General features: G+C 43.5%; 1 protein-coding gene across 7 annotated transcripts in view; it reads right to left on the bottom strand.

Annotated features, from left to right (window-relative positions):
- Window positions 1-12,014, bottom strand: part of Svil (supervillin) — a 171,241-nt gene that overhangs the window by 82,478 nt on the left and 76,749 nt on the right. For 6 of the 7 annotated variants that reach the window (XM_023701808.1, XM_023701802.1, XM_023701806.1 and 3 more), the window contains exon 6: window positions 10,632-11,286. In XM_023701808.1, coding sequence (XP_023557576.1) covers window positions 10,632-11,286 — 655 coding nt within the window. Of the gene's footprint in view, window positions 1-160; window positions 242-10,631; window positions 11,287-12,014 lie in introns of all 7 variants that reach the window. The other variant, XM_023701811.1, reaches the window with a different exon arrangement.

The following is a 12,014-nucleotide window of genomic DNA, read 5'->3' as shown; positions in this document are numbered from 1 at the left end:
AACGACTAGACAACTTTTTTAAATACAGGATTTCCAAGTATATTGCCTTTCAACAGGTCAAGAAGACAGACAGGATTAGCAAATTTGTGCAGAACAAGGCAGTCAGGGGAAGGAGCAGCGCATTCATAGAACACAAGCCACAGCGTCTCAGGAGAGGTACCTGGAAGGCCAGTTGATAAGTGAAGGTGTGTCCCCTTCAGAATCTTTCTGCAGAAACCACTCATGCTTGACTTTCCCTGCACTGCCATGTACAAACAAGAAAGCTTCAGAGAATTTCTTTTAAAGACATCAACATCCACACACATTTTATTGTAACTGGCGACCTAAAGGTTTTTAGGTAAAGAATTATCCCAGCCTTTGAAAATACACAAATGTGTTTTTCCACGGTTCATAATTGTTTCATGAAATTTCTATAATATTTGGCTCGGTACAGAAACGAAGAGGTAGAAATAAATATGCCTAAAGCCACCAAAGTGTTTTTCAAGTAATTTAAAATTGTTCAAAAGGAGTCTATTGTAGTTGGGCTCTTCCAGCCAACACAGACAATTATTTTGCAAGAACCTGGAATACAAATAGAAGGCAACTTAACTTGCATAAGCTTTGCTGAGGCACATTGGGAAGTAGTCAAATATAAAATCAGTGTCCATGTAAAACATTACATTCTGAATAAAAATAAAAAGAAAACCAATGAGATGATATCTTTAGTCACCGCGATACATTTTCCTTTTATCATTTAATAATACAATTATTTCCATAGTTATACATAGTAATTCAGGCCAGTTAAGACAATTTTTTATTGAACTTTCATTAAGTACAAAATACTGCACTGAATAAACTGAGACGAAAGAAAGGTAAGACAAGCATCACCTTGACCATTAAAAATCTTGTTTCATGTTAAGATAACAATGATTTACACTCGCATCCCCCAACACTCATCGCTGCAAAGGAGAATGTGACTAAGTAACTATGCCAGGCTGAGGATGACCTAGAAAACTCAAAGGCAAGGAAACCGTCGCGCTAACAATGGAAAGCAGTCACGGGAGGAATACTGGAACCATGTGCTGTGCCCTCTCACCATGCAGAAAGAGAAAACAGAGATTACACTCTTATGATTTACTAGCTCCCCGGAGCAGGAAACTATGTGCAAGTTTTTCAGCACTACCCTGCAAACACACTACAGCTCCAGGCAATCTCTGAGAAAAAGTAGCATTGAATTTATGATTGGGGCTTTTGTCTGCTGTTAAAACCACACAGCATACATTTAACTTCTGGAAACTACCAGTCAGGCGACCAGGAGACAGAAAAATAAGTGCTGAATGGAGAGGGCACTGGCAAGAGGGGACACTGGTTAGTAGTTTCCACTGAGGTCTGGTTAGGTGCTCACTACTGCCCCCTGCTGTCTGGTTCCAGTGAGCAGGGAAGGAAACACTTGGAAAAATGACAACCCAAGGGTGCATTTTCCTGTAAGCTGTTATAGTAACTACCTTTATGTAAGTTTTGACTATCCTTTGTGAAGTCTACATGACACCCTAATTTTTTTTTTCAGAACCAGGGATTGAACTCAGGCCCTTGTGCTTGCCAAGGAAGCGCTTATTCCACTGAGCCATCTTCCCAGCCCCGACATCCTAATATTTAAAAACAGAGATGTCTTTATCAAATGTAGGGGGATATATTTCTCCTTAAAAGGAATATTTTTTCCATAAAATGTATTTTAACTAATTATATTCATTTAATCTTCTAAAATCATCTTAGTCTGAGTTTGGCTTCAGGCTGGCAAGCAAGAGCCTGTCACCACCAGCAGCCACTGAATTCTTCCTATCCTACCCCTGAATTTATGTTTCTCCAAATAAGTTTCTTAGAGCAGAAGCAGGATGAACCTGTGAATCAGTTTCTTCCAGTCTCCCTCCATGCTAATTTCAATGCAGAAAGCCTGCATTCTGTCCCCTCAGTTGAGAGAGGGAGATGGCAGAGGACTATCAGAAAAGCAGAGGAATCTGAGGAAGGGGCTGTCCTAGGCCTAAATGGACTTAATTTCTGGCTATTGGCTGGATTTGGATTTCCATGTCTTGGGTCTGGTTTTGAATCCTTTTTACAACAGAGAAATCCAGGGAATAGACAGCTAGCATGGTTTAGAAATGGCCCCCAAAAGCCCACGTATTACAGGCCTGGTCCCCAGCCTGCAGCTTTACAGGGAGTCCATGAACCCTTCAGGAGGTGGGAGTGAGTGTCAGGAAGTTAGGGCCCTGGAGGCGTGGCCTTTGAGTCCATATTGGGAGCCTGGTCCCTCTTCTTCCTGTCTTTTCACTTCCTGGCTGCTGCAAGGGGCCAGCTTTCCCTGCCACATGTTCCTAGATGTTCTATTGCTTTGCTACAAACACAAGGTAAGTCTATGCAACTCTGCACTGAGATCTCTGAGCCCAAGTAAACACTTCCTCCTTGTAAGCTGACTATCTCAGGTCCTTAGTTACAATAACCTGCAAGCTAATACATGGCCTTAGTCACGAGACTACTTAAATTCAGCCTTTTGGGGATGAAGACTGACTTCATAAAGCCTCAAAAGCAGCCCACAAAGCTTTGCCTCCTCACAGTTCAACATTTATGAGAACAATGACTGAAAGCTGTACACAGGAATGCCAGCCTCAGGCAATCTGGAAAGAGCCTTGAATTATAAGCAAGTGCTACCTGGTGTGTTCTGTGGCCTGGTATCCCTGCTGCTATGATTAGATAGGAATCTTGCACCAGAATGAAAATTAACTTCACCAAAGCCTACTGTTTAATTCAGCTGACATTTTCTTCATAGTTGACTTTTTTCAACAAAGGAAACAGTCCCAGATTTACTGTTCAGGTGAAGACTGCTGAACACTGGAGATCAACTGTTTCATGCAATGCTGATATCATTTGGTGATTCTTTAAGAAAACATAGAAAAACAGAATATTTATCAAAAAAAATGATTTGTTGGGCTAGGAACATAGCTCAGAGATACAGCACTTTCCTAGATGTGTGGGGCCTTGGGTTTGACCCCAATACTACACATAAAAGCAAAACCAAAAATTATTTGTTGAGTGACTTGATTTATGCTGAGGGCCAAGTAGCAGCTGGGAAGAAGACAGGAAAGTGACTAAGACAAGACATCCCAACTTAAACTACTAAAGTAATGCTGTTGTTGAAGTCACCTTTACCAGTGTTACAGATTGGCAGAATACCAACTTCATGGGGCCATTTTTGAGAAATCCTAACTAAAATACTCTTTTGGGTATGGCCACCTTGCTAGGGTATTGGCTACTCAATGTCTTCTTTCTAAGACCTCAGATGCAGATGAAGCTAAAGCTGTGATACAGCTCATTTGATTTTCCTCTCCTTCTTTTATGGTTCTGGGGATAGAATTCAGAGATGCTCTACAATGGAGACATATCCCCAGTGTTTTGATTTAGTTAATTTTCAAATTTTGAAATGGGGTGTCACTAAGTTGTTCAAGTGCCCAGGCTGGGATTGAACTTGGTGACTTCTCTGCCTCAGCTTTCCAGAGTTCTAGGATTATAGGCAGACACCCTCACACCCAGCCTCTTCTCTCCTTTGTCTTCTGGAAGAATCATCATTAACCACAAGTCATACTGATAACATTAGGGCTTCCCAATGTTATGTCTGGCTTTGGCATCTAACATGTTTGGGAAAATGACAACCTGATAATGAGGAAAAAAGACTGACTTGAATGAATAAGCACCAGAGAAAATGTAAGAGACTCCAAAAGAAGGGGCCAGGGAGATAGTTCAGTTGAATAAGCAGTTGGCTGGCAAGTGCAAGGGCCTGATTTCAATCCCGGGTGAGAGAGAGAGAGAGAGAGAGAGAGACTGAGACTGAGAGATTGAGACTTCAAAAGGGATCACAGGGGCTATTAAGATAGGGATAAGTCTACAAAAAACTTGAAAGGCCAAGAAAGGATTGCAGACGGGAGGGGGTATTCTCCTCTGGCTGTTCGCATTTGTCACCAGTCCTATTGAAATGAGCTACCTAGAAGCAGTATGGCCCCTGCACAGCAATAGTGGACCATCCTTTACTTGTGACATTTTATGTTCACGGAAGTACCCCAAGACTGAGCTGATAATTTCAGCAGTCATATAAAGAACTTGCTGTCAACTATAACTTTTAGGCTGGTTTCTCCTGAACTACTCTTAAATCAGGTTTCTCCAATTTGAACTTTAACACTGGTCCATTAACCCTCTAAATATGTTATTAAATTTCATCTGTTTAGTTCCAAACTGCTAGTGTTTAGAATGTTCCCCAGAGGTCCAAGTATTAGAAGCTTGGTACCCAGTGAAATGCCACCCAGGGCAGTAGAACGTGTGAGTGGTGGGGAGGTCCGTCCTTTGGTCACTAAGAAGGTGCCCTTGTGTGTGGGGGGGACATTGTGATCTTGCTCTCTAGTTTCTTTGTTTCCTGGCTGATGTTGTAAGTGGTTCATTCTGCCACAGAGCTCCTGCTGTGATATGTCCAAAGCCATGAGCCTACTTGATCTTGAATTGAAAACTAAAGAACAATGAACCAAAACAATTTTTTTTTATCTTATAAGTTAACTGTCTCAGGTATTTTACTACAGGAATGGGGCACTGATTGCTATCCAATGGTCTTCTAGGATCATCTTCTCTCCTGTCCTCACATTCATATTCTCTCTTCTGTTCCTGTCCCTGTTATATCTCTTCCTCCTTCATTGCTCTCATTATTTCTGTTATCAAAAATTTATTTATAGTTTTTTTTTTCTCAATGCCTCCCAGATGAAATGCCAAACAGGACTAGCTGAATAACCAAGCCCAGTCTGGATCCATAGACCTCACGCTCCCAGTCCTGGGAACTGCAGTCTCCATGCAATCTGGCATCCCTGGCTGTAACTGATTCTCCTTCAGCCCAATTCTCCACACTCCTCCAGAGTGGCATTTCTAGAAGGCATAATCTATCAGTCTAGCTCCAAAGCCCTTCAGACGCTTTCCATCATCCACAGAACAAAGGGCAAACATCACTCTGTACTGGCCCCACCTGGCTCTGCAGTGCCACCATACCCCCCACTCCTAGGTCTTCATGGGAGGTCCATGACTCCTTGCCTGCTGCAGCATCCACCTCGCATCCAGAAAACCCAACCACATCCTTACAGCCACGTGTCCCTTCTCTAAGGAGAGATCATTACTATCCCAGCCCTGGTGTTCCTGCAGAACCCAGCCCTGGCCTCCAGAACCATAACCACCCCGGTGTTGCAATTTCCCATACTTAAAAGAATGATATGCCCAGCTAGGAGCGATGTCTGGCACAAAGAAGAATCAACACAATATTCTTGGTTAGGGAAACTACATTAGAGCTAAAATTAACCTGTAAGTCGACACTGATGAGGTATGGACAGGCAGAGAGATGGCCAACAGGTTTAAATCATCCTAGACCACAAATTTCTGTTGTTTACAAAGACAACAGAACTTGTTGTTACAAAGGACAAAGCTATTTATGTACTCAGATCCCCCGCGACTCTCTAATGCCCCTGATCTACTCTTCTTTCCTGAAATCTCTGACTTTGAAAGGACCAACCCAGAAAACTCTCATGGCCACTACGATAGAAAGAGGCACTGACATAGATTTGAAAAGGAAGGAGTATAGTGGAAAGAACTCTCAGAGAACTTCAGTGAATGGATGGATGGTTAAGGATGACGTCAGTTTTGGTAACATAGTTCTATGGCCTCAATCAAGTGCCTTTTTAGAGCTTTCATTTTTTAATGTATAAAATAGATTCTTAAAATAATCTCCAGTCTAATTTTCGGTTCCAAGAGTCTAAAGTTCTCTAACACAGAGGATTTATTCTGTGAGGCTGAGGTACGCCAGTCTCCCAGAGGGCAGAGGTAGCCTCACTAGAAGAGGACTGCAGTGTTCCTGGAGACCAAAATAAGGAAGTGGCGGCTTCAGGTGAAACAGAATTGTTTTTGATGTGGCAAGCGTTGGCGGAGCATTCTTTTAAGAGGAAGTGAGAACACACCATCAATTTTCATAGAAGCCAGCAGCTGCTCTAGGCCAGCACTCTGAAGCACATAATGACAGCCTTACGCTTGCTACAATTCCTTAGAGTCAACAGGCAGAACTGTGCTTCCTACCACCACAGCATGGTCACATCTAGTGCAGGAACGCTAGCTTCATCCTGTGGGGGGGTCCCACTTTACACAAGACTTGGAATTACAACACATCATTCAGCTTAAGAAGAATGGCTATTAACTGCTGCACCTCATTAGAATGAGTTGCCTGTTTACGGAAAAATATAATTGTTGTTTGCATATATGCACAAGGGTCCCAACACACAAGAACGTGGGTGCCCAGGCAAAATTTCATATGTAAAGTCTGGTACACATTTAAACGTTTAGCTGCTGTACATGGCAGGCTGACATTTTGAGCAATGTATTCTTATTCAATTCAATGAATAGGAATTTCCACTTCCTAGTGAGAACAGAATTTTTAAAAAGTAGAGAGTGTTTAGTTTTATATTAACAACCCAAAGTTGCTAAGTCGAGGTGCAGCTGTTTGGAGGTTCAGGGATGTAAAGGTGAGAATGGCTGCACTGCCAGAACAGAAGAGCCCATGAGGTGCACCAGGCTCCCCAGAGGTGGGTGTGGGTTCTGTTCCCAGGATGCTCTGTGCCGGCTCCCAGTGCAGTGCTGAGACAGGAGGCTGCAGGCACACCCTGTGCTCTCCTGGTGATATTCTTATCAGTGAAAAGACACAAAACTTCAAGAGCTAGACGCTCTGGAGCCAATTTTAGACACAAACTTCCCATCAGGAGTTGGGCAAGCGCTCTCAGAAGTAAGTGACAAGCACCTAGCCAGAGCTCTGCCTTTCTCAGTGGCTCAGTCTGTGCCTCCCTTACTGTGCAGCAGAAGAGCTTCCTTCTGGAAGGAACCCAAAAACTTCTTCTTGAGCTGACCCGTACTTCCTTTTTATCATCGAATAACACAACTGATAGATCAGATAGAAATACTAACTCAGGGTCATTTGGCAAATGTTCATGAGCGCTTACTCTGTGCATCACATTGAGCTAAAAAAGTTCTGAGAATAATAAAGGTCAATCAGGCATCATCACCCTGGCCATAAAATCCCATCAACAAGAGAACCCAGGATTTACACATGCCCGACATCCAAATGCAGCTCTGCCCCAATAGCATCCACCAAAGGCAACTGTCCCAAGGTCCTGCTTCAGCATCTGCTCCTCATGAAATCCCCTCAGTCACACTCCCACCACTAGCGGCACAATCTGCTAAACAGGAGGAGTGGTGACGGGTTGCAGTAGAGTAAAGAAGAAGAAATAAAGAACAGGGGTGTTCACGCATGGGGCCCACTCTAAAAATAGTGGTGTGGGTTCACCACTCTAGAAATAGTGGTGTGAGCTCCCTGTTGTTCTCCCTGCTAGTCAGAGTCCACGGAGAATGGTGACAGGTGACACACAGTAGCAGCAGCTGGGGACCCTTGCCAGTGAGTTTCTCCATCCACATAGTAACAAATATGGTTACTATTACTATTACATGGAGACCCTGGTGTTTTTATTTGTTTTTTTTTTTTTTACTTTTTCTACAATAAGAGTTGCACAGAATAGCAACTTTAACAAAAGCTTTGGATTCAAGATTTCTAGTAGCAGCAATTCAGATTTTTTAAAAACTCGAGTAACACATAGTGGTTGAATTCACAAAGAAGGGTTTATGTGGGTAACACCACCTCTCTAGAGAACAGGTTCTGAAATTCTAACACACGCTTTGGAAGAGTTGGAAGGGCTGGTGCAGGGCCTTGCCTCAGATTGCTCCATTTGGCTGCAGTGAATATTCTTAGTTGTTTTTTTTTTTTTTAAACAATGTGTTCATCTGAATTCCTGTGCAACTAGTAACAGGATTTCTGAACTGAGAACCCTGCAACATCCTTCCATCAAACATCAATTAATTTTTGTGTGTGTGGTACTGGGGATCAAACCTAGGACTCTGTGCTACCATCGAGCCTTAGCCCCAGCTTTGATTTAATTTTTAAAAAATTTTTTAAAAATTTTATGTATTTGGTAGAGGGTGTTACTGTGAAGCTTAGACCGGTAGTGATTCTCCTGTTTTCAGCCTCCCCAGCATGGGGATTACAAGTATGTACCATTGCTCCTCATCTTGGTGGCTGGCTCAGCATGCCCGGGGTGTGTGGCCAGTGCATAATGTGGTGCCGGGGATCGAACCCTAGTCCTTGCGCTTGTCTAAGCAGGCGTTTAGTCCATTGAGCTATCTTGCCAGCCCTAGTTACTTTATTTGTTGGCACTTTTTTTTTGGCGGTACCAGGGATTGAACTCAGGACCCTGCACTTGCCAGGCAAGCACTTACTCTACTGAGCTATCTCCCTGGCCCCGACTTGGCACTTTCCTCCTCACTTCTTAGTCATGTTAAGCTTCCCTGCTCCATCTTTCCAACCAGACAACACTAGCATTTTCTTCTATGGGCGTTCGAGTTATCATGGTTTCTTTTGTTACTGTTTTAAGGTATAAAGGTTTTTTTTTTTTTTTTTGCGTTTATCTTCCTCACAAATGGAAATCATGTAAAAATTCAAATTTTCTGGCTCTAGGTAAAGTTCATCTAGGCGAATGTTAACCCATTTTAAAGCTGTCTTTGCAAGCTGATCAGTAATCATCACAATACACAATTTAATGTTTGAATAAACACTCTTGCTTGTCATGCTTTATTTCCATCCTCCCTGTGTAAATGGGTCCCAGGCATTCCCTAAGATTTCAGGCTCAGTTTGTGTTTCTTTGCCTGAGGGTCGCACCTCCGTACACCTTGGGTGGCTTTATAAAATAAAGCAAGTGCTCTTACAAGTTTGATTTCTTTCTACCCACTCTTCCTGGAGGTAAAACATTATAAAGTGAAGTGAGATCTCCGAAACCTTGAGGCAATACAACTCCACAAAAACAAAACAAAACAAAACAAAACAAAACAAAACAAAAAAAACCCAAAACAAACTGTAAGCAATGATTCTGGATTGCTCCTGGGCTGCATTGATGATGCTTTGCCCGCGGTCTGATGGCATATAAGGATAGTACATATTTTCAAATCTTAATATTTTAATCCTCATAAAATTATCAAGTGTCCTATTTTATTTTATTTGGAATATCCAACCAAGTTTTCATTACAACTGGCTCAGAATCTTCCTGAGACTCCTTCTGTTCCCCATAATCTGGGTGACACATCTCGATGCTGTGGCAATGAACCGCTGCCATCATATGGCAATCTGAAATTAGACGCTGCTTCTTAACCGGCGGTAATCGTATTCTTGTTATATTCTTTTGAAACTGGGACCTGTTGGGTTTCTTTGTCCTACTCACAAAACACATAAAGGATTTCCTTTGATACAGAATAACTAAACCAGAACACTATTTCTACTGTGAAATGAGGATTTCCCAAACAAAAGACCTCCTTTCACGACGGGAGACAAAGGTCACGGTCCTTTAATTTCAAGCGGTTGTGTCTCAGGGTTGAACAAGGGTCCTCAAAACACAGTCTTGGCCTCCACAGCTTTTCATTATCTCAGAGGCCAATAACTAAATATTTTAGCTTGCATGATCAAGTACATAGCAAAAAAGGAGCTGATGTACATATTACATGTATTTTCCATATATGTATAATTGTCTCCAAAAATAAAGTAGCTCTCCCTTAGGTGCTCAGCCTTCTCATTTCACCTGTGAAGCAACTTTTTATTTGAACTGAAAAACAAAAAATACACTTAGGAATCTACCTAGACAATTCCCTAAACCCAGTCCCTGGTTACCTTAAGCAAGATATTTAAGTAAACTGCTCTTTAAATATGATCAGCATATTTTTCAATTTAAGTTTAAAAATGCATATTCTTTCCTGGCATTTGACTTTCTAGCTTTTCCAGTTTTTCCACATGGGAACTGTTCTTGTCTTTGGTGGCTCCTTTGACTTCTCTCCATGGCTGACTTCTTTTTGTAAAAGGGTGTTGCTGAGTGTCCCAGGCTGGCCTTGAACTCTTGATCCTCCTGGCTCAGTCTCCTGAGCAGCTAGGATCACAGCAGGGTGTCTCTGTGGCCAGCGATGGCTAGCCTTGACAGTCATAAGATATCCTGACACACAGCTGGCTGTTGGTGTATTTACAAGCTGTGGAACTACACTAGGATCTTACTCAGCATATTTTACAGTCCCCACTCTCAACTCTGAGCCTTTCTTGACTAGTTTAGCTCCTGTGGCTTTATGATTCTAAACATCAACAGCCAATGCAATCACCCTAAACCTGAAGTCTTGGGTATGATTACATAAAAACAAACAAGATAAATCATGAAAGATGTAAGAAACACAGTACAAAGAAGGGTCCCAGCATGGGGCATCCACAAAAGTGTCATAGTATCTGTTTTAGTTACTTTTAAGAAGCACTTAAGAAATATACACACAAAGAAAAAGTTTCTTACTTTGGCAGAACCTGTTTGATATAGCAGAAATTACCCTCACACCAAGATTACTTCCCCAGAGAACCGAGGCCTGCAGAGAATACCCACACGCAAACTCTACAGGGCAAAGAGAAAGCAGGCATGGGCACTTCCTGGGGTCAGGCTGCACACTGCTGCTGGCTGTATGCTTACCTGGGTCGAGCCTCGGGGTCCCCTGTGGAGTGGCTTGGGGACGTTGACTGCTGAAGTGAGGGGCTGTAGGTTTGCTTTGGGGACCTTGGCACTTCAGTGAAGGAGGAGCCTCGCCCAGGGAATGAGAAGGTTGAGGAGCTCTCAACCGCTGGGATCGGGTCCTGGACTTGCCGGGTGGCACTCAGTTCCTGCCCTCGTCTTTGGTTTTCCACTTCTAGAGGTACCTCCTTGTCAGAAAGGTCACTCTTGTGGAGCAGGGCATAGTGCTCGGGTTCGACCACACAGGTCCTGAGCCCCATGGTCTCAGGCCTGGAGCAGGCGGAACTCAGGTCTGTGCTTGACGCTTCCTGCTGATCAGCTTTTCCTCCCCGTTTCTCAACAGCATCGGAGTCCTTCCTGGACTTGGTGTACCGAGACAAGTGCTCAGAGTCCTCCTCGGGATCCAGAGCTATCCCATACTTCTCTGCCAGCTGTCGTCTTCTCTCTGCTTTGTACCTTGCAATCCTTTGGGCTTTGGACTCCTGACTGTGTAGGTCCATGATCCCTGGGCGACAGGACAGGTCACCATGGATGCCTGAGGTTTCTGTGCAGTATTTAGGTCGAGTTTGCTTGTCTAAAGAAGAGCCAGAAGTGTCTTCTTCTTCATTTGATCGCCCTACGAGAAGACCACAGGGATAATACGCACAGTCCAGTAAAGACACACAATGTTCACACACACAAAAGTGCGCCAGGGCACGTGCTTGCGGGACCATGCTCTGAAGGGCCCAGCTCTCACCTGGTTGTATGACCTGAAGTGATCCGCTAGGCAAGCACAGATCTGCAGGGCCCAGGGAGGAGGCCAGGGCCACTGGCGTTACCAGAGCCAGGGCCAAAGCCTAGCCTCTGGTAGTCCCAGAGCCCTCTGTCCTTGCTATGAGCTCATCTCCCTCTATTTGTTTTCTTTTTTTTCCTTTTTGTATTTTTTTTTCCTTTTTGTATTTTTGTATTTACTTGAGACAGGGTCTCTCCACGCAGTTTTGGCTGGCCTTATACCCACTTTTGTAGCCTCTAGGCTGGTCTCAAACTCCCAGTGATCTTCCTGCGTCAACGTCCCAAGTGCTGGGATTATAGACATGCACCACTACGCACAATTCTGAGGCCAACGAGGTGCACCTGGGGTTCGGGAGCCAGAATGCCATGTGGAGCCTGGGATCAAACTCTGGTCCTTGCCCTTGCCAGGTTGGTGCCAATGCCTCCGAGCTACCTCCCCAGCCCCTCTTTCTTTGCTTTTGTTTTTAATACAGGTCAAAGGACAATTCAAAATCTTCCAGAAATGATAAGATTTGGACCAGCTACAATTCACAAAGTGATCTGTTGTGGTGCATAGTCCTACAGGTCTGACAT

The sequence above is a fragment of the Octodon degus genome, unplaced genomic scaffold, assembly GCF_000260255.1.
Source record: "Octodon degus isolate 3935 unplaced genomic scaffold, OctDeg1.0 scaffold00141, whole genome shotgun sequence".
Classification (NCBI taxonomy): Eukaryota; Metazoa; Chordata; class Mammalia; order Rodentia; family Octodontidae; genus Octodon; species Octodon degus.
The sequence above is the reverse complement of the archived record's forward strand: the minus strand, read 5'-3'. Positions and strand labels throughout refer to the sequence as shown.